Source organism: Furipterus horrens, unplaced genomic scaffold, assembly GCF_987537825.1.
Source record: "Furipterus horrens unplaced genomic scaffold, mFurHor1.1.pri manual_scaffold_4, whole genome shotgun sequence".
In the NCBI taxonomy this organism is placed as follows: Eukaryota; Metazoa; Chordata; class Mammalia; order Chiroptera; family Furipteridae; genus Furipterus; species Furipterus horrens.
The window spans coordinates 155,866,148-155,889,404 of record NW_028327174.1 but is presented as its reverse complement, the minus strand read 5'-3'; the positions used below and the strand labels follow the sequence as shown (position 1 = coordinate 155,889,404).

At 41.2% G+C, this 23,257-nt stretch overlaps 1 protein-coding gene across 2 annotated transcripts in view; it reads right to left on the bottom strand.

Moving 5' to 3' along the window:
• The window catches only part of ENTREP1 (endosomal transmembrane epsin interactor 1), a 50,804-nt gene extending 44,237 nt beyond the window's left edge, over window positions 1–6,567 (bottom strand). Inside the window, exon 1 of one of the 2 annotated variants that reach the window (XM_090274157.1) lies at window positions 6,115–6,567. In XM_090274157.1, the coding sequence (XP_090130283.1) occupies window positions 6,115–6,525 (411 nt within the window). In that variant the 5' untranslated portion in view covers window positions 6,526–6,567. The remainder of the gene's footprint in view (window positions 1–6,114) is intronic. The other variant, XM_090274158.1, reaches the window with a different exon arrangement.
• Window positions 6,568–23,257: the final 16,690 nt, after the last annotated feature.

Below are 23,257 nucleotides of genomic sequence, written 5' to 3'. Positions count from 1 at the left end.
AAATAAGCACACAGTAATCAAACCACTGAATACCCTACCTTGTCATATAGCTTTTACACGGGCAATTTTTTAAAGTGTGTATGTATGTGAACATATCATTCTCTCCTGTCTCTCCTTCATGATTCATTTAAAAAATCAAGGAAGTGGGCAACAGAATATTGCTAATGTATATGTGATGGTTACCAGAATGTCCCACAAAAAAAAATGGCTTGTTCACCTTACTTTAATAAAACACTGCTTTGGGGTGGTGAAAACACAATACAACATGCAGATGATGTATTATAGAATTGCACACCTGAAACTTACAGAATAAAAAAATAAAATAAAATAAAACATTCTCTTGATGTTTAAGAAATATTGATAAAGGTTTTAGTATGTGCCAAGCCTGGAGTTAGGGCCCAGCAGGAAAGCACCGTCCTAAATGTTTTCTAATCACACCCTCACATAATCAGTTTTGAGGCAAAAATCATCCCACCCATTTTATAGATGAGTAACTGAGGCTCAGGGGCTCAATGACTTCCTCAAAAAGTTATAAATGTAACTTTGCTGTCACGTAATACAGAAGACCAAAGAAATCAATGAAACTCATCACAAAAATTATATTTAAAATGCTACATAGCCCTGGCTGGTATATAGTTCAGTGGATTGAGCACCGGCCTGTGAACCAAAAGGTCACCTGTTTGATTCCCAGTCAGGGCACATGCATGGGTTGTGGGCCAGGTCCCCAGCTGGGGCTGTGTGAGAGGCAACTGATCTCTTGCATCTTCCTCCCTTGCCCTCTCTCTAAAACTATATAAATAAATATGTGTTTAAAATGCTACTTAAATATTAAAGTAGCACTTGATGATTATGATTGAAAAAATGTATTTCCTATTGTTTAACTGTTAAAGATGTCAGAATTTTTGCATTAGTTTCTCCTTTGGACCACTTTTTTTTTTTTTTAAGTTTTGTCATTACAATTTTTTAAAAACTTAAGGTTTACCTTGAGGTTCACCGATGTCTGTTTCATTATAAGGAACTGGAATCTTGCCAGAGAATCACAGACTCAAGGAATGGGGTGACCGTGAGTACAGATCAGTGACTTCAAGCAGAGAGACATGCATGCGTGCAGACAATAAAGAAAATGAGGGCTCCCACAGAAGGACCAAAAACAATAACCAACTCCTTACCACTTGTCTAAAATATCTGCCAAGGATCATATATGTCACCAGAGTCAGGAATATTGTTTTCTGAAGCAGGAGACACAAACCAATGCAACTCTCTACTCTTTCATTAACACAGTGCGGTAGGTTGGGTCTCTGGTAATCCCAGTGGAAGCTAATGTTAACTAAACGCTCCCCCAAATCAGGAGCCAGGACAGCATGGCCTGAACATGGATATCGAGATTTTCTTTCTGCCACCCACCTAGAGTCAAACTTCAGGTTGTTTTTGTAAGTGGCTAATCTCATAGCTTCATAAACTTTGGTAATAACAACAGATTAAGTCATTAACCAAGGATACCAGGAAGAAATGAAATAATCAGAGGGCGCTCAAAAACAATGACTACCTAAAAAACACTCCCTTCAACTTGCTGAAATTATGAAGAAAAAGCGTCTTTAAAGGGCCTGTCAATTAAGAATTGACATATATATTAAAATAGATGAAATATACCTTCAAGGTTCAGACAAATGAAGGAAGCCTCAAAATCTCAGGCTCAAGGTGAGAACATTTACAGAGTTGTAAATGTTGCGGCATACCTCTTCAGGGGAAAGGCTAAGGAAGTAAACCCCGACAGAAAATCCGGAGCCGGAGTCCCTAAGGCGGTTTGACGTTGTAGTCAACACCGGCAACTCCTGCGGCGCACCTGAAGCCAAGCTGTATTGACTCCGTCTTTCCCTTGGATCCTTCAGCTGCAAAGAGAGGGGGGGTCTGCTGCATGGGCAACAGCAGACCCTCCATATCACCCTGCCCAGGCTCTGTAGCTTCAGCTTCACTGGAGAGGACACTCCAGCGTCATCGCAAGATGTCGATTCAACACGGGAGGAGACAGATACCGTGTCACTCCCGAGTCGGACTGCACAGCCATTCTCGGCGGTGCAGATAGACTCTTAAGAAGCTACACCATCGTCTCTCGAGGCTCTGTAGCTTCAGCTTCACTGGAGAGGACACTCCAGCGTCATCGCAAGATGTCGATTCAACACGGGAGGAGACAGATACCGTGTCACTCCCGAGTCGGACTGCACAACCATTCTCGGCGGTGCAGATAGACTCTTAAGAAGCTACACCATCGTCTCTCGAGACGGACGGCTGCCGACTCGATATGGAACAAATACTCTTGAACTATATCATGTTTAACAAAATAGTCCTTTCAAATAAATATATTTGTCCCTTGATTTAATTTTGTATTAAATATACAAGCAAAATGTTTATTGAAGCCAAAGATTTGCCCATTGAGTTGATATAGCAGATTAAGGCACACAATGGTCAGCCAAAGCTTGAAATATGAGGATATCCTTCTACTGTGTTCCTATGTGGGTTTGAAGTAACCTTAGACTTAAGTTGGCACTGCCACTCAACTACCAAGTTTCACAGGCCAATAAAACTTCTGAGTGAGCCCTGGCTGGTATGGCACAGTGGATTGAGCACCGGCCTGCGAACAAAAGGGTCGCCAGTTCAATTCCCAGTCAGGGCACATGCCTGGGTTGTGGGCCAGATCCCCAGTTGGGGGCATGCAAAAGGCAACCACACATTGATGTTTCTCTCTCTTTTCTCCCTCCCTTCCCCTCTCTCTAAAAATAAATAAAATCTTAAAAACAATACAAAAAACTTCTGAGTGATAAATAAAACATGGTATATTCATCCAACAGAATCTCATTTGCCAATAAACAGGAATGAAGGACTGACATGTCTCAACATGAATGAACCCTGAAAGCATCATGCTAAGTGAAAGAAGCCAGTCACAAATGATCACATGTTGTATGATTTCCTTTATACTAAACATCCAGAATAACAAATCCATAGAGACAGAAAAATGATTAGTCAGTGGTTGTCTAGGGATAAGTGGATCAGGAAAAATAGATATAAGGGTTTCTTTTTGGAGTGATGAAAATTTTCTAAAATTGATTGTAATGAAGGGCAATTCTGTGAATTTACTAAAAATCACTGAATTGCACACTTTAAGTGGATGAATTGTATGGAATGTTCAATAAAGCTGTTACTTGTTTAATGAAAACTTCTATAGTCTTCAAGTCATGATTTTAAAGCTTTTTTCATAAAAAGTTTAGTTCAGCTCTCTTTAAATTAGTTATAATATACTATTAAGTCCCTTTCTTTTAACTATTAGAACTCTTCCTTTTAAAAATACATACAGAAGTATGTAATGGCAGAAATTGAAAGTGGGATTTAACTTAAAATAATCCAGTGGGCGCTAAGAAGGAGAAAGGCGTGGGTATAAAGTAGCCATGAGTGGACAGCTAGTGAAGCTGGGTGTTGGGTATATGAAGGTTCATTGTACTATTCTTTCTAGATTGGTTGAGATTTTAAAATTTCATAGTAAAATATTAAGTGGAGAGTGGTTCTTATGACTTCCTGGTCACTTCTATGTTGTCTTTCTATTCTGTTTATATTTTCTTTTCTTTTTTTAAATATACGCATATGGAAATATTTACAGATGAAATAATGTGATGTCTGATAGTTGCTTCAGGGTGAATAAGAAGTTAACCTGACTAATGGACTAGGAAGCATGATGGAGATAATTCCTCCCCTGCTTGGAACACCCATCCTCCCGGAGCTACCAGAACACGCAAACCCAGCAGCAGGGCCAGGAAGAAGCACAGATGAAACAGTTATTGGATCTGGGTGAGGATATATGAAGGTGTGTTGTATAGTGTTTGAACAAAGGTAAAATTTTTCATAATGCAGGGTTTAAAACAAAAACAAAAACCTCTCTCACATACATAAATTCAAAAAGTATGCTACTGGTGAGATTTTTTTTCCTGAAACACCTAGAGAATCATGGTGCCTAATGCCATCCTCAAATCCTATTGAATAGTTCCAGAGAGGCAGTATCTGCTGGTTCTGTTATCACTTTGCAAATGCTAAGGTCAACCTCAGAAACAGGCCACAAAAAATAAAAATAACGAACAGTTGCAAGTTTGCATATAGAGCTGAGGGACAAGGGGTAGAAAACGTCCCTATAGAAAAGAACTTAGTTCCAAATAACTGATTCTTTTCCTGGTCTGGTTTTCTGGGTCTGAGAAACAAGGACAGACCCAGCCAGCAGGCCCAATGAAAACCTTCATCTTCTGGCTGATGGCCATTTTTTTTTTCTTTCTTTCTTCCTTTCTTCCTTCCTTCCATCCATCCTTCCTTCCTTCCCTCCTTTCTTTCTTCCTTCCTCCCCTTTTTCTTTCTTTCTTTCTTTCTCTCCCCCCCCTCTTTTTCTTCCTTCCTTCCATCCTTCCTTCGTTTCTTTCTTTTTAATACTTCATCAACTGCAACTGTGGTTTGACAGACATCTAAGTGCACTTACCTCTGGAAAAATTCACAATAGTACACCTGATTTCAGGTTTTAATTTTACAATGAAACAAAATAGTTTTCAATAATCTAAACTAGTTATCTTTGAGAAGACAGGAGATTACGATTTTACCAAGAGCAAATCCCTAAAAATGTACGCAGGTTCCATTTCTGAACCATGGTATTTAGAGAAATGAAATGCACCCACCATTTGGCTGAATTTAGTCTGACAAGTAGATTAAAAAGCATAATGGATCTTATTTCTACCCAGTCAGAAATACCCCTGCCCCTGGAGTTTTAAGGAATACTCAAGGAGGCCAGCAGGAGAGCCCAGGAACAGGACTAAGAGCATGGGATTCTTTTTACGTGGCACACAGACTGTGAACTCAAGCTACCATATCATGGGTTATACCACAGTAAGATCATCCACCATCAAAGTATTTTAAAAGAGAGGAAACTGGCATCAGTTTAAGTATAAAATGTCAATCCAGCCTCCAGGTATTTAATGTTCTTATCAAATAATTACTTTGGGTTCAATGAGTTCTCCCTATAGTCTAAGAATATGGTCTTGAATCTGGTTATCTGTGCACCTGCAGAAGGACAATTTTTGTGCATTCAGAACATATATTCATTACAGATCCTAGTCAAAACTATAGGCACTGCCAGACATTTAGATTTAGTTAGTTCATAAAAAGATGATTAAATTTAAAACATTCATCTTCCACAATCTTTCCATGAAGGCCTGTTTCCAAGTCTCTCAACCCCAGACAAACCTCAGGAGTCTAGATGCCTGGAAAACTGTGAACTTGCTGTGAGCTAGGGAAGTGTAGCCACCCAGTAGACACTCAAGACCAGGCACCGTTGCCTGAGATCAACCTTTCCCTTTGAAGGAGTGAGACATCTCCAGCTCACTGTCCCAGCTCCTGGGACTTTGGCAAGCTCACACATAAAGATTGTGCAGGTTCTAGAGAATTAACTTCTGCACAGCAGCCTTTGTGGCTCCAAGAACCTAGTGGGGGCTTAGGGCCCTCCTTTAGTGACCAGGTACAAGCATGAGTTTACACACACCCTGGCATTACTTTTGCACTCAACCTCAGATACATTTCACGTTTATCATGTCTTAAGGGGGAACAAAGTAAGTGAGGTGCCTCAATCAAGCTGTCACTTCATCGATCCTACAGATACGTCTATGTGCCAACCACAGTGAACAAAGCGTCAAAATCCCTGCTCTCCTCCGACAGACATCGTCAGTGAAGTAAACACTTAGTGGTCGAAAGAAGTTTGATCATTTGCTCCCACTTTCCTGCCACCCACCCCCATCCTTCCAATCTCTCGAAGGGCTAGGAATCTGTTTTATTCTATTAGTTTGACAGGGACCACAAAATCCTTTAGCTTGCGAGGAGCAGACACTGTCCTGGTGCAACCCAACTCACCCCTGAACTCCATTCTCTTGAAGCCTTCCCCCCACTCCCCCCAAAAAACTTGAGCTGGCCTGAGGGCCTGTGGTCCCCACCTGCAGCCCTGGAAGCCCAATCCTGGGGCATTGGAGGGGACCCGCTAGAGCCCGCTAATCCCTGGGTGGGCCCTGCGGGGGCGAGCGGGAAGCGCGAAGCACTCACCGAGGAGCCAGCCCAGAACGGGCACGCGTTCTTCACCTGCGGGGAGCTGCTGAGCGATAGCGCCCCGAAGCTGAGTGCCACCATGCAGCACCCCAGGATCAGCTGCAGCAGCCCAAGCGACAGCAGCGGACGCGCGGGCAGCCCTGCGGACCTCGGGGCCGCAGCGGACGCCGCGGCGGCGGCCCGGCGGGAGGAGAGCGAGGGTGGCGCGGCCAGCGCCCCGGCGGCGGTAGCCGAGCCGCGAGGCCGCACCCGGGGCTGCAGCGCCGCCCGGGGCCAGCGCGGCCGCAGCGGGGGCAGCGGCGGCTCCTGGGCCGCGGTGGCCGCGGCGCCCGGGGCCCCGGCCTGCTGCCCGCCCGAGAGCCCGGCCACCGGGCAGCAGGAGCCCGGGAGCACCACGGGCAGGGACATGTATGGGCGGGTACGGGAGCGGCCGAGGGCGGCCGGGAGGGGACGCCCAGCGGGGCCTCGGGCGCCACGCACTGGGCACCACAGGCGGGCTTCGTGGCCAGGGGGGGGCGGAGGAAACGCGTACAGCCCAACCACTTGCGGCTGCCGCAGCCTCCGCTGCCTGCGCCGCCGCCGGCGGCCCGGCTGCCCGGGCAGCCGCCAGCGCCAGCGGCCCCCACCTGCCACCCGGTAGGTCCGCCTCCGGCGGGACCACAGCGGACTGGCCATCTCACCCATGTACACCAACGCGAGCCCTGCAGCGGGGTCGTTAGGCTGCAGCACCCTTGGGGCCGCAACTGCATCTGCGTCGGCGTCCGCTCCCTGGGGTTCAGGAAAGATGCCCAGCCACATCTTTTAAAATAGGTCTCCGGGGTCCTATGCGGGACCCCACGGACAGCGCGCACCGGAGCTGTAGCGCGACAACCTAAGAGTCGGTCCGCAGCCGCAGAGTTGAGGCTGGACGGCAGAGCAGGAGAAGCGCACAGGACCCTCACCCTTTGCGGCTCAGCCAAGAGAAGGACCCTGACAACCTTTAAGGCGAAGGGAGCCCGGCTTTAAACTTTCTTCACCCCACCCCCAGGAGGGGGCCTGGCAGGAGGAGGGGCTATAGGTGACTTGGTGGGAAAAGTCTGCGCCGCAGGGCTTGGGGAAGGACTAAGCAGAGCTAAGTCACTGCTTGCGTGGGCTTCTGGGCGGGCGCTGACACTGCGCGGCGAGGGAAGGGGCTGAGTAAGGCCCGGGTGCCTTCCCACCACCAGGGTAGCAGCGAGTGTGAGCATGAGGTTACCTTGGAAGTATCCAGAATCCAGAGAGAAAGAAGGGGGACAGCCCAGAGTACCTGGCAAAGGTTACACTCTTGTGTCCACCTCCCGTTTTCTTGACTCGTGAGCTTCAGTAGGCATCAGCTGGTAGAATACAGAATCCCAATCTTACAAAAGAAAATCCTAATATAACCCTAATCTGTTTTTTAGTAATTTATAAAACATATTTAGAGCTATTTAAAAAAGAAAAAGAAAAGATGATTCGATTTTGTGAAATGATTTTCCCTAATAGTATATAGACTCTTTCCTTGGAAGGATTCTTACGTGTTGAAAGTGTTCTTAAGTGTTGAAAGTGTTATCTAAAACATAAATTTATTATAATAGATTTTTTTTTTCAGGATAAGAACCAGAGCACTGTCACTTTGTAAAAAAGTCAGTCTCAGCATTAGACAGCTAATTTTATCAGTAAGGTGAGGGTATTTAACATCCTCCTGCCCAATAAACCAAGAGAAATGTGTATCTGGTTGCAAAGGTTCTATTTATTTTGGTCATTAACTCAACCCACAGTGTAATGCATTGCTAATGTGCATGTGTGTTTACATATACACCTTTTGAATTATTAAAGCACCTGTGATTGGGTCCTGAGGACTTCTTCTACAAACTACTCTTAGAAATAAACTTCAAATCCTGGAGAAAAGTGGATCTGTCTTTTAAAATAAATATTTTAAAGTATGTTGTTTCATACACTTACAGTACATCTTACAGTACATGTTCTTAAATTGCAGGTGATGGTTAAATTCAAAGCATCTTGTATGCTGAGTTAAAGTTATTATATTTTTAGAGAGAGGGGAAAGGAGGGAGAAAGAGAGGGAGAGAAACATCGATCACCCCCCATGCCTCCAGGGACCAAACCCACAACCTAGGCACGTGCCTCTACCAGGAATCCAACCTGTGACCTTTTGCTTTGCAAGATGATACCCAACCAAGTCACACAAGTCACAGCACTGTATGCTGAGTTTATACATCTTATTTTATACACAAGCTTCAAAGTATTTAATTTTTAAGATTCTACTACACTGCAATATGAAAAAAACCTGACTGAATCTTGAGAAATTCCATCAGTTAACAAATCTATTTCGCTGGCCAATCCTTAACACCTGAAATGTACTATTAAAAATGTGTTCTTTGTGCAGAGGAATGTTGGTGCCGAATAGCCTCCTTCCCTTTGGGTGGTTCATGACTGTAAAGGAAGAGTTCCAAGGAAGCTGATAACCATTTCTTTTTTGCTGTAGGTACTAAGTACACAGGTGAGGTTCACTTTGAGAAAATTCACAGAGTTACATATTGTGCACTCCTCGGTATCTTATAAACACTTTAAAGTATCCCTAAGTACTTTACCCTTACACTTTTTAAAGTCCGTTTCCCTATAGAGAAACAGATGATAGCAGAGGTAACTAAAATCCATAGGCAGTTATATTCAATAGCTTTCCTTATTTTTTCAGGCCACTAAATCTTTTCCAAAGCTGCTAATTAAGAATTGTTGTGGTCCTGGCCAGGTGGCTTAGTTGGTTGGAATGTTGTCCTGTACATCAAAAAGACCGCAGGCTCAATTCCTGGTCAGGGCACATAGCTAAGTTGCAAGTTTGATCCCCTCTCCAGGCACGTACTGGAGATAACTGGGATCTCTCTCTCTCTCTCTCTCTCTCTCTCTCTCTCTGTGTCTCTCTGTCTCTGTCTCTCTCTCTCTCTCTGTCTCTCTGTCTCTGTCTCTCTCTGTATCTCTGTCTCTCTCTCTCTCCCTCTCTCTCTCTCTCTCTTTACCCTCCCCCCATGTCTCCCGTCCTCTCATTCTAAAAGTCAATAAACATCCTCAGGTGAGGATTAAAAAAAATAAAATTGTTACGTTATAGTTTTCTTTTTTTCGTTATTGGCCACATTTATAGCTGTGAGTTTATTCTTTCTGCTTATCTTAAACATGAATCCATATAACACTGCCTGACCCTTTAAGGTTCTGCCAAATAACCAAATAACACTCTTGAGTATTTGAGTTTTAGAGTCTTAGATTTTGTAATTCAAGTTTAATTCTTTGTATCCCCAAACACTTGCTTACAATAAGTCCTTAGTAATACCTGATCAAGCGAAGCTGTATGAAACTGAACACTTATAGGATGATTCAGAGCCATTGATTTCAGATTGGCTTTAAAAAATTAAGTGAGGACTTCAGAAAACAGTCTGGCAGTTCCTCAAAAAGTTAAACATAGAGTTATCATTTATCCCAGTAATTTTATTCCTAGATATATACCCAAGAGAAATGAAAACCTATGTCCACACAAAAGCTTGTATACACATAGCATTTCTCACAATAGCCAAAAGGTAGAAGCAACCCAAGTGTGGATGAGTGGGTAAACAAAATCTGGTAACCCATGCAATGGAATATTTTGTGTATTAAAAAAGAATGAAGTACTGATACATGCTACAACATGAACAAACCTTGAACACATTATGCAAATGCTAAGTGAAATAAGTCAGACAGAACAAGACAAGAACCATACAATTTCACTAATATGTAGATATAAGACAGAAGGCAGGGGGTGGGTTGGGTGGGGGAGAGAAATTAGGGGAAAAGGGGACAACTGTAACTGAAAAACCAAAAGAAAAAAAAAAGAAAGAAAAAAGAAAAGACAGAAGGCAACAAATAAACGAATCAAACAAACTCATAGACACAGATAGCAGAACGGTGGTTACCAGAGGGGAAGCAGGGTGGAGAGGATAAAGGGGGTCAAGGGGGTCAAATATATGGTGACAAAAGGAGACTAGACCTTGGGTGGTAAGTACACAATGCAATATATAGATGATGTATTATGGAATTGTATGCTTGAAACTTACAGAATGTTATTAACCAATGTCACTCCAATAAACTTAATTAAAAAATAAAACATTATTCTAAATAAAAATAAGTCACAGAAGATCACATATTATATGATTCCATTTATATGAAACTTCCAGAATAGACAAATCAATAGAGACAGAGAGTAGATTAGTGGTTGCTTATGGTTGGGGGAAAGGGGAGATTAAATGAAGGAAGAGTGATTGCTAAAGGTATGGGGTTACTTTTTGAGGTGTTAAAATGTTCTAAAATTGACTGTGGTGATGATTGCACAACTCTGTGAATATATATGAAAATCTACTGAATTGTATGCTTCTAATGGGTGAAATGTACCTCAATAAAGATACATGTGAACTATATTTCAGTAAAGCTCTTAAAATAAAGTGAGGAAGAACTTGCAGAAAAGTTGACCCAGACATTTCATTAATGTCCAAGAAAACAATAGCTGTGATATGTTGTTTCTTGGGACCTAGCTGCGAGCATTCCGCAAGATCAAAGCCAAATTCCAAGGAGAAATTTCCACCAACTCTTCCCTTCCCTGTACTTCATTTTCTACTCTTCCCAATCAAAGCCTTTACTGCTCAGGACTTCTGGCTCTTTCACTCAGGTTGCACTGGACACCCTGAAGCAAGTGCCTCAGTTCCTCCCACCCTTTCTCAGAAGACTCAACCTGTCTGCTAATTACGGGAGGTTATACCCTTTTAGAGTGGGAGCTGGTGCTGAAACCCCTTAGAACATGTATTGTAACAACCTGCCTCCAGTTGCTGATTCTTAGAGAAGAGTTTCTCTGAGTATGGCGTAGTGGGCTCTAGAAGTCCTTATTTAATGTGGTAGCTTTGGAGCAGCTTCTCAAAGTACGGTCCACGGGCCACAGAACCATTAGGAGAGTGTCAAAATTCAGGTTCACAGGCTCCCCCCACACCCACTCTGACACTCTGGATAAGAGGCCTGGGAACCTGCATTTTAACAAATTTTCCCCGAACATTAATGGATGAAACTATTCAGACACCAGAATTTTTATTTGAAAAATTTTATGTGGGAGGGGACTAGGGGTCACAAATTAGCTGGAAGAGGAAGGCAGAGGATTTGGCTTAAAAACAAGTTTAAATTTAATATGCTGAGGGGAGGGGCTTTGCTGGTCCCCAGCTGGGCACTGCTGTCCAGGTGATCTTTGTGCACAGGAGGGATTTAGATCCCTGGATTCTAATGGAAGGGCAACATATTAGGAGTCAGATATCCTGGGTGGTATCCCCTCCGCTACTCTGTGATCTTGAGCCAGTTCCAAGCTTCTCTAGCCTCAATGGCTTCCTCTGTCAAGTGCAAGTTTGTGATGTTTCATCTCCCTGAGGCTGGACCATGTGATCAGCTGGAGTCCCCAAAGCCTGCAATTTTGACTTTCAGCCATTCTTATTGCCTTGGTTTCTCAGATGACCAGCAAGAGAGCAGGAACTAAGAGAGCAGGTGAATGTGGGTGTGGAATCATTAAAACCTGCAGACCCCAAATACCCGGGACAAAACCAAAACCTTGGGCTTCAGGTTCTACCGTCTCATGGTTTTCCGTGAGGGACTATGTTGTGTGAAGGACTCTGTTGGGGGTATGGAGTAGCAACTTCCAATTGTAACATTTCACTCTGTAGAAAAAGGACTGTGGAACTTCTCCTTTTTTTTTAATTAAGAAAGAGAATGGAAAAATAAAAAGCAACCCTGAGCAGAGCTGGGCAACTCACACACTCCATTTCTCAGTAACATTGCAACCTGATTGTTAAGGATTTTAATGCCACTGGCCCCAAGACAGACCTATTTGTTAAACAGAAGGGCTGTAGCTATACTTTTTATTCTCATTGTTGAAATTAAATACTGAAAATGCCTTATAATGCAAATCCCACAAGACAATTCAAGCCAACTTCCCTAAAAACTATTTACGGTTTATGAATTTCTAGGGGAGATAAGCTACACACATATATGTAATAAAGTGAATGTATCATATATGTGAGAGCACATGAGTGTGTGTGTGTGTCATAGAAAGAGAGAGAGAGAGAAGGGAACCTTGTAATATCAGAGCTTCCTGCGGGTTCAAATTTCTACAAAAGCCAAAGCTGTAATTCACCTTTGAGCAGAGACCATTCCTTTGTTCTGGGGCAATCTCTTATCAAACAGTCTTTTAGTGATGCAATTGTGAAGTCTAGACCCCTCAGGAAAAAAGTTGTAGAATAAAGAGCCTGTCTATAGGTCCTGATGGGGTTGCTCCCTGGGTTACAGCATCATCCAGATATGCCAAGGGTATGAGTTTCATTCCCTTTCAGGGCACATACAAGATTGTATAAGTAAGTGGAACAACAAATCTCTCTCTGTCTCCCTCCCTCCCTCCTGCTCTTTTTCTCTCTCTAAAAAAGTCAATAAAAACATACATTTTTAAAAAGAGACTGTCTGTCTGGAGCAAGTATATTTAATAAAAGCTCCCTAGAGGTTGATGATGTCCTGGAAAGCGATGTGTGTGTGAGAGTGTGTGTTTTCCTCTTTCCAGCAACTTTTCATGAGAGCGGTCCCCAGGCCCCCCAAAACAAGTCAGAGGATGGGCATTCCTTCCCATCAAGCTATAGGAGAAACAACAAGAGGGACTTAGCCTGGGTTGGAGATAGCCCGTGTAAACTGAGTCGTGCCCATGTATTGGGTCTTTCAAGACTGACAAACTCTGTGGGAAATGTACAAACGCACTGAATCTAAAATGTCGTAGCCATTGACCCATTTCATGAGGACCACAGAGCCACCAAGGGAGAGACAGGGGGAGTCCCTCCTGAAAGGAGAGGTCCCAACGGCTGTCAGCCATCCTGTGAGAGTTCATGGTTGCTCCTGGGACAGAAGAGAGAACTGAAGAAAGTGGAGCTTAGAAAGTGCAGCAACCCCTTACTCCCTCTGAGCCTCCTGGTAATACCAGCTATGGGTTTTGCCAGTGCTACCAGGCTATGTGTACATTATTTCTAACACAACATCTCTATCAGGTGGATCCTTGACCCAACTGAGCCAGAAGGAAAGAGAAAAAAATGGAAGACAATCATTCATCTTTGTGCCTCTTGCATTCATAGTCCGTACTTGCCTTTCAACAGTCCTTAAGGATAACAGAAAAATTAAGTTGATCACCATGAAATGTTATGATACTAAACTACTCTCTCAGGTCTTTTGATCACCCATAATGGCTGCCCTTGGTAGCAGGTGTGAGTTCTGTGCTTTGGAAAGCCTTTTATATAGTCCTGTATGTATGTATATACATACATGTTTTTTGTGCCAGTTTCATCTTTACTTTTGGGCTTTTAAACACTTTGTACCCTCTGTCAAGGGCACTGTTCCATGCTACTCCCGTCATCCCCAACTCATATACACATGTTTCCTGGGACATTCCTACTCATCCCTAAAATACAGATCAGAGTTCCTTCACTACCAAAAGTCATCTCCAACATCCCCCTGAGCTGCCCCACAGACAGATAAGTTGTCCATGCTCTGTGCTTCACATCATTCTCTCCTTCCCATCATAGCTTTCACCACACTATACTGTTTGTGCCTGGCTTCTCATCTAGATTCCTGTCTAGACTCTCCATGCAGGAGGCACTACATAAATGGTAGCTTGTATTTTTGTGGTATGATCAAGACAGGTTTTTTGTTGTTTTTTTTTTTAACACACTGAAGGACCTCTGTTTCCATTCAGCCCTTGAAGTGATTGCTGATGAGAACACATACTTCATTCTACCAAATGAAGAGCTAGCCATGCATGCCCTACTTGTCAGTTTGAGAATGAATGAATGAATGAATGAATGGATGAATGGTCTTTGCTTTTTCTCTAACTTGCTGTGTGATCTTAGACAAGTCGCATCACTTCAAAGGACTTCAGTCTTTTCCATTAACGAGCTGTGGGGTGGGGTAGTTAGGGAGAGGCTTAGACTAGCTGATGTGCATGGTTCTTTCCAGTTCTCACATAAAGTTCTAAATGCCAGCATTTAGAATTGCTCTCTTCTCAAGGAGCCTTGATCTCTTTTGAATAGGAGTATCCTGATTATAAATCATCTCAATGGGAAAATACAAAGACATGTGTGTGTGTGTGTGTGTGTGTGTGTAAACGAAGCTGAAAGAGAACCCAGCCCCGAAACCCTGGTGTCAGGCTACCTGCCACCCAAATATCAGGTGTCCCATTCACAGTGGCTATGTTATCTGTCAGCCTCAGAACTTAGCCCCAGAGGCCAGGAGCTGTGCCCCTCTCCAACTCGGAGGTTTGCAGCTTTAGGATATGACTAAGGATGAGCTTTCTGTGACACACCTCTAAGGGGACTGGTGTCACTAACAACCAAATCATCTTTGCTGGGATTGGGCGGGTGAATAGAGATGGAGGTTGGGGGGGTGGGGGTTAGGGGAGCAGTGGTGAATGGTTTTCAGTGTTCTTGGAAGTGGTGGATGGATGCAGTCTGGAAAAAACCTCTGAGGACCCTGGAGGCCACTAACCATGAGCCTCATAAACAGAAACCCCAATGTCAATGTGAAGTGGAGGATTCGACAGTGAAAAATGCTGAGTGCACTTAACTAGAGTTAAATCTGGAACAGCGCCAAAAAGCAGTGGGCTGTGGAGCCACCAACCACACGGGATATCAAGAATCCGAGAGAGTCGGAAGACAGATACTAGACACTCATACATTGCATAATGTTTGTGTTAATCTTCCAGGTACATTATCTCATATAATACCACCAACAACCATGCTAAGTAGTTAATTTTTTTACTCATTTAAAGATGAAGAACATGAGGTTCAGAGATAAAGAGAGACTTCCTCAAAGTCCAACTGCAAAGCCAAAATGAAAACCTAGGGCTTCTGACTTCTAATTCAGTTTCTTTCCCAGTACAACACAGCAATATTTCGCACAACGTAACTCATCATTCAAGAAAGCATGAAAGAGGCTCCTCAAATAGCTGAAGAAAGAAGACATCTTCACTTTTGTCTCTCTGTCCCCATTTCCAGGAACCACTCTCTGTCCTATTGTGCCATGTGGTCCCAGACAGAGCTGCTGTGTTCTTGTCTGACTCCACCCCTGTCTGGAAATTGGGCCTGAGGCAGGCAGCTGGCCTGCGAGGCCCCCAGCACCTATGCTCTGGACCACACTTGTTGATCCATGTCAATAGATTGACTTCATAATTGTGACTATGAATCAGACAAACCCACACAAAATGTCCAAATCAAAAATTAGGTATTCCTCATAATATTTTTTAAAAAGATGTTTGATCAATTTTAGCATCTATTTCTCTAAATGAAAGAAGCAAGTCACAAAAGACCACATAGTATATGATTCCATTTATAGTAAATGTCCAGAAAAGGCAAATTTGTAGAGACAGAAAGTAGACTAGTAGTTGCCGAGGGCTGGGGAGAATGGGAGTATAGCTAAAGGGTACGGTGTTTCTTTTTGAGATTATGAGAATATTGTAAAACTGACTGCGGTAATGGTTGTACATATCTGTGAACATAGTAACAACTACTGAAGAGTAAACTTTGAATGAGTAAATTGTATAGTATGTGAACTATAGCTCGATAAAGCTATTAAAAATCCATTTCTGACTTTTCAAACTCTTAATAAAACAAATGACATAATCTCTTAAGGTTATATCTACCTCAAATCATCAGGAAGAGCATATAAAACAATTTCATTAAATTTAGGAATAAGTTAAGAATGTCTGTGTTCTCCACTTGCAATGTTGTTCTAGGCTTTGAGCTAAGGAAAGAAAAACATTTGAAAGGCGAATAATTATTATTATTTCAAATATACGACTTATAACTGGAAAAAAGTACAATTACCCTAAATATACAGAACATAAAAGAAAAAAAGAATCTAATTCAAATACCTTGAAAATTAAATGAAAAAAAATGAATATTTAAATATTACAGGTTCCCACCAGTTTCAAAGTTGGATGGAAAAAAAGACATTTACATACACTAAAATCAGACAAGTGCAAATCCGGTGGGAGTTCTGGATTTCATAAGCAGGTGAAGACTCAGCTATTTGGAGAAACTGAATCCAACTAGTGGTCTATAAGAGCCATACTTTTTAAAAAATTTTTGAAGTCATGTCACAGAACCCAAATAAACAGTCTCAGCATGATAGTGGTGTAGAAGAAATGTGCTGGATGTCTGTAGCTCAGATCTCACACTCAGCCTTAATTTCTAGTTTTAAATAATCCCAGCTGAACTTAATTTAGGACAGCATTATTTTATGTATCACTAAGAAAGACTAACTGCTATCAGTTAAGGTGCTATTAATTGTACGATACATCCTAATTTCAGAGATGTTAAGTGTGGTGGCGTGGGGGGAAGCACATCTTAAAATAGATGAAATTTCCTTAGTAAATAAGCAACTTTTAATCTTGGAAGAATTTAGAGTTAAATATTCTGAACTTTTATGAATTCTAATAGTATTCGTTAGTGATTAGCAGGCTTTAATTCTTGGGAGGTGTAAAATTAAGTATTATAAAATTTTAAGGGGGTCAAAACCATGTATTAATACTTAAGTGTTTAGAAAGATCTTGTACATATTAGATATTCTATGTGCTTGTGACATTGAAAAAAAATGTCGTGTTAGAGTGAGAGCCTTCTAATTTGAATAACTAAGTTAAACTTACATTGTTGTGTTGAAATCCTACTAAGTTCATTCACAATATTGGAACAACTAGGAGAACTTTAGTTTTCACTTATTGTATTTATAAGGTTAATATATTGTATTTATAAGAGTTAAGTCCTCAGGAAGATTTATTTGGTCAAGTAATTAGAACACTTAAGAAGAATATCAAATATCTTAAATTGGTAAACAATGTTTGAAATGTTAAAGCAGTTTAATTAACTGTGTTTTAAATAACAAAACAATATTTAAATATCCCTTAAAAAGTAATTGTTAGCAACTGCTAGATTTATGGATAGGATAAAAAGTTCTATAAGAACAAGAGCTATAATAAATTAAAAATAACTTGTTTAAAGCAAAAGTAAATTTCTGAAGAGTCTTTTCTGCAAATAAAACCCACCCTCAATGTTATGAGAATGCTTGCATTAACAGTCCAGAGGGGTACATGACCCCAATTTGCCAATCACAGATCTTGCCTAGAATTTTTCACACTGGAGTTGGGAGAAAGAGTCTCTCTTGCAGTGAAAGCTTGGAGTCCAGGGTCTCGCGAGCTACCTTGTATTCTTGTCTTTGGCTAAGTGGAGGACACCAGCCTGCATGGGAAGTGAAGCTTATGGGCAGAAAAAAATGGAGGTAAGACCCAAAGAAACAGGGGAGGGGGAGGGAGGTAGGGAGTGAAACAGAGAGGGACAGAAGTGTCCTGGTGGCCTTCAAGTCCTAGTTTCAGCTGTTCCTCAGGTCCAGCTACACTTCAAGCTTCCTGCCATCAGTTTCTTCAACTCTTCCTTCAATTACATGAGATGCCTCAATTTTTCTAACAAAACCCCCTTTTCTGACTACTTGACTTGGATTTCTGCCTCTGGCAACACAAACATTTCAATATTCTCAGGTACCCTGATCAATTATACAGCAGGAAAACCCCAGCTCACAGAGGAAGAAGAGCCGGGGCAGAGTCAATACTACCAAGTTGTTAATAATGAACAGCCTTGTGAAATTCTGTAATAAGAAAACTTGTGTTTAAGCTGCTTGTTACTTATGGAATATTAAATTTACATGATACACAAAAATTAACTCATGAACATAAATATGTGAGAGCTAAAACTATAAAACCCCTGAAAGAAGAAATAGGAGTAAATCTTTATGACCTTGAGTTAGGCGATGGTTTCTTAGCTATAACACCAAAATAACAAGCAATAAAAGAAAAAAAATAGATGGATTAGACCTCATTAAAATTAAAAGTTTGTGTTACAAAGGACACATGTTGAAAATAAAAAGGCAAACCACAGAATGGGAGAAAATCTTTGCAAATTATATGTCTGATAAAGGACTTATATGCTAAAGAACTCTCACAAATCAATAATGAAAATACAAATAACCCAATTTAAATATGGGCAAAGAATCAAAACAGATATTTCTCCAGAGAAGGCAAATAAATGGCCAATAAGCACATGAAAAGATGTTCAACATCATTAGTCACAAGGGGAAAATACCATAATGAAATACCACTTCACACCCACCAGGATGGCTAGAATAAGAAAGACAGACAATAATGGTGTTGGAGAGAATGTGGAGAAATTAGTGCTCTCACATATGGCTGGTGGAAATATAAAAAAGTGCAGCCCATGGAACATTCTACAGTATGTTGGGCCACAAAATAAATCTTAGCCAATTTAAGAAGACTGAAATCACATCACATATCTTTTCCATATGAAATTATATAAAACTGGGAATCAATAGCAGGAGGGAATTTTACAAATATGGTGAAATTAAACAACACACTCCTGAACAACCTATGGATCAAAGACTAAATTAAAGGGGAAATAAAAGTGTATCTTGAGACAAACAAAAATAGAAAACTGGACATGCACATGCAGAAGAATGAAATCGGACCCTTATCTTAAAGACTTAAAAACTACTTTGGGGGTATGACACCAAAGCAGATATAATAGAAGCAAAAACAGACAAATAGAATTACATCTAACTAAAAAGCTTCTGCACAATAAAGGAAACAATTATCAGAGCAAAATGGCAACCTATAAGAGAAAATATTTGCAAACCAAATACTATCTAATAATGGGTTAATATCCAAATTATGTAAGGAACTCAGGTAACTCAAGAGCAAATAAACAAATACCTGATTTTTAAAGGGGCAAAAGACTTAACTAGACATTTTTTAGAAGAACATATACAAATGGCCAAGAGGTGCATGGAAAGGTGCTCAATCATCACTGCTCATCAGAGAAAGGCAAGTCAAAACCACAACTGACAGAGAGCAACAGGGGGAAAATTGGGACAACTGAACTAGAACAATAAAAAAAGAAATTATAAAACAAAAGCAAAAAATAACCACAACTGATACCACCTCACACTTGTTAGGATGGCTATTATCAGAAAGACAAAAAATAATAGTGTTGGTGTGGATGTGGAGACAAAGAAACCCTCATACACTGCTGGTAGGAATGTATATTAGTACAGCCTTTATGGAAATCAGTGTGAAGATTCCTCAAAAAAATTAAGAATAGAGCTACCATATGACCCAGCAATCCCTCTTCTTGGTATCTACCCCCCAAAATTGAAAGCTTTTATTTGTAAAGATATACGTGCCCCTGTGTTCACTGCAGCATTATTTATGGTAGCCAAGATATGGATGAAACCTAAGTGTCCTTCAGTGGTTGACTGAATAAAGAAAATGTGATACATATATACAACAGAATACTACTCAGTCATAAGAAAGAATGAGATACTGCCATTTGCGACAACATGAATGAATCTTGAGAGTCGTCGTCGGCAGCCGTCCGTCTCGAGAAACGATGGTGTAGCTTCTTAAGAGTCTATCTGCACCGCCGAGAACGGCTGTGCAGTCCGACTCGGGAGTGACACGGCATCTGTCTCCTCCCGTGTTGAATCGACATCTTGCGATGACGCTGGAGTGTCCTCTCCAGTGGAGCTGAAGCTACAGAGCCTGGGCAGGGTGATATGGAGGGTCTGCTGTTGCCCATGCAGCAGACCCCCCCTCTCTTCGCAGCTGAAGGGTCCAAGGGAAAGACGGAGTCAATACAGCTTGGCTTCAGGTGCGCCGCAGGAGTTGCCGGTGTTGACTACAACGTCAAACCGCCTTAGGGACTCCGGCTCCGGATTTTCTGTCGGGGTTTACTCCCTTAGCCTTTCCCCTGAAGAGGTATGCCGCAAGGCAGCGGAGGTTTTTTGGAGTCAGAGTTTTCCTTCTCTGATGTGCCCTGACTGGAAGATCGAACCAGCGACACTTAGCTCGCAGGCCGACGCTCAATCCACTGAGCCAAACCAGCCAGGGCTCATCTTGAGAGTATTATACTAAGTAAAATAAGTCAGATGGAAAAGGTAAAAGCCATACAATTTCACTCATATGTGGATATAAAACAGAAAGCAACAAATGAACAAACTAAATAAGCAAACAAACTCAAGACACAGATAACAGTATGGTGGTTACCAGAGGGCTGTAGGGGTGGGGGAAGGATCAAGAGGGTCAAGGGGGTCAAATATATGGTGACAGAAGGAGACTAGACTTTGGGTGGTGAGCACTTAATGCAATATATAGATGATGTATTATAGAATTGTACACCTGAAACTTGTATAATGGTATTAAACAATGTCACTACAATAAATTTAAGTTATGAAAAGAAAAGCTGTGAAAGAAGTACATGGATTGAATGTGTGTTATAGATGCCACCCAATCTGGCTTATAAAGAAAACAGAAAATAAACCATCACCATTTAATAGTCCCATCCTCCTCTCTTTTATGTTAATATCTTGCCCTGGAGGGCTCCCAGAGCTAATCAGTTAGCCAGGTTGTTTGTTTGTTTCTTTCTTTCTTTCTTTTTTAACAAAAAAAATTTCAGTGGGTTATATTGCCCATCCTATTGCTTGCTCCTTCCATATAAATGCCAAAATATTTAACTATGGTCTGCTCCAAATTCCACTACAACCACTAACAAAGTGAACGAAATATTTCCTTCCTAAAAGCCTTATTCTTCTTGAATTCTATATGTAAATTTAAGAGAATTATCCAGAGTGCCTATTTTCTGAAAACAAGCTAAAGAGCAATCACCTTACTTATCCAAAGAAGCCATACCCTGTTTGTTTTTTCCATTCCAAAAATAACATAGAAATTTTTATAGACAGTCACATGGCAGGGAACCAAGAGTTGGAATGCAAAGCCTTCCTGTCTCTTGTGGAAGGCCTCTTGAGTCCTTAAGTAGTTACATTCCAATATCACAAGGAAGCTTAAGGGGCAAACGAGATGACGAGAGTGTTAGAGGCAGCCCGGCATTCCTCTCCTGGGAGATACCAGTTTGGTCGTGCCCTAGAGAAGTTCGGGTGCCCCGCAAGTGGTGCTGCCACCACTGCAGTCCATGAGGCTACCTGGAGAAAAAGGATGACTTCCACTGTGTATGACCTCCTCACACGCTCACCTGGAAGCCCTGTTTTACTCCTCACCCTCCCCTTCACTGCTTAGAACTACATGACAGGCCAATGTTGCCACCTCACCTCATGGCAAAGATGCAGATCCGTTTCTTCCATTCTCCTTCCCAACAGTCTTTCTCCCCTTTAAAGATGGAAAATGCACAAGTCAAATGTCTCCCTATTTTCCTTAGTTTTTAATAGCTCATAACTCAACTAATTCCTCCTTGGGCAATTCTTCCCTCTTACCTAATCATCATTTTTATCCCAGTATCCCTAAGCCTCCCATAGCTTATGTCAAATTATGTCATTAAAATCAATCTCTCTCTCTCTCACTCTCTCTTTCTCTCTCCCCCTCTGCAACTCCCCCCCATTTGTGAATGAAAAATTAATAAAAGTAAACACTCTAACAACAAACTGTGATGAAACAATTGGATACCCACAGGCAAAATGAATAAATAAATTAAAAGCATTGAGCTAAATCTCTCGCCTTATACAAAAATGGATCACAAGCTTAAATGTACTATTAAAAATTATAAATCTTTAAGGAAAAAATAGGCAAAAATATTTAGGATCTCGGGCTAGGCAAAGACATTAATTTTGACACCAATCACACAATATATAAAATGAAAAACTGAAAGCCGAATCTTATCAAAATTAAAACTTTTGCTCTGCAAAAGTCCTGTTAAGAGGATGAGAAAGCAATTTATGGACAGAGAATAAAATTGCAAATCATATGTTTGATAGAAGATTAGTATATACAATATATAAAGAACTCTCAAAACTCAAAAAGAAAAAGAAAAACAATCCAATTGGGAAATGGGCAGAAGACACGAAGTGACATTTCACTGAAGAGAACATACATGTGACCAATAAACACTTGAAAAGAAGTTCAACATAATTATCCATCAGGGAGATGCAAATTAAATCCGCAATGAAGTACCACTACAAAACTATCAGAATGACTAACAAAAAATAGTAATAACACCAAATCCTAGCAAGGATGCAGTTCACTGAATCACTTCTACGTTACTAGTAAAAATATAAAATGGTACCGCCACTCCAGAAAATATTTTGGTAGTTTCTGAAAAAACTAAGCATGCAACTACTGTATAACCAAGCGATAGCATTCGTAGGCATCCCCCCACATACACACACACACACACACACACACACACACACACATATCTTCCTACAAAATCCTATACATGAATTTCATAGCAGCTTAATTTGTACCCCCAAACTGGAAACAATCTGAATTTCCTTTAAATTAGACAAACTGATATATTGATAACATCGCAGTGAGCAATGAAAAGGAATGAGCTATTGATACACACACAACTTGGATGACTCTTCAGGAAATCATACTGAGTGAAACAAATCAATCTCAAGAGGTTTCATAGTGCATGATTCTATTTATGTAGCATTCTTAAAATGATGAAGTAATCAAATGAAGGGAAGATTCATGGCTGCCAGGGTTTAGGAGTGGGGAAGGGAGTAGATACAGTTGCAGAAGGACAACCAAAGGGATCCTTGTAGTAATGGAACTATTTTGTATCTTGACTGTGGTAGTTGTCACCAGGATGAACACATAGCGTAAAACTACATAAAATAAAATACACACACACACAGTGCATGTAAAACAATGGAAAGAAATCTCAAGAAGGTGGATCTATTGTATCAAGTTAAGTTTCTGGTTGTGGTCATGTACTATAGTTATGCATGAAGTTACTATTGGAAGAACCCACCTAAAGGTCATATGGGGTCTCTGTGTATTATTTCTTAAAACTGCATATAAATCTCAATTATCTCAAACTTAATGGGAAAAAAAGTGAGCCTAATCATGCCTGATAAGCACAGGTTTAGGGTTAAGGAAACACCTAGATTTGTGAAAAGGCCATAAATTTCGTGGTAAAACCAGCCTCACCGGATGAAAGCAGCATGGGAAGAAATATCCAGAATGATC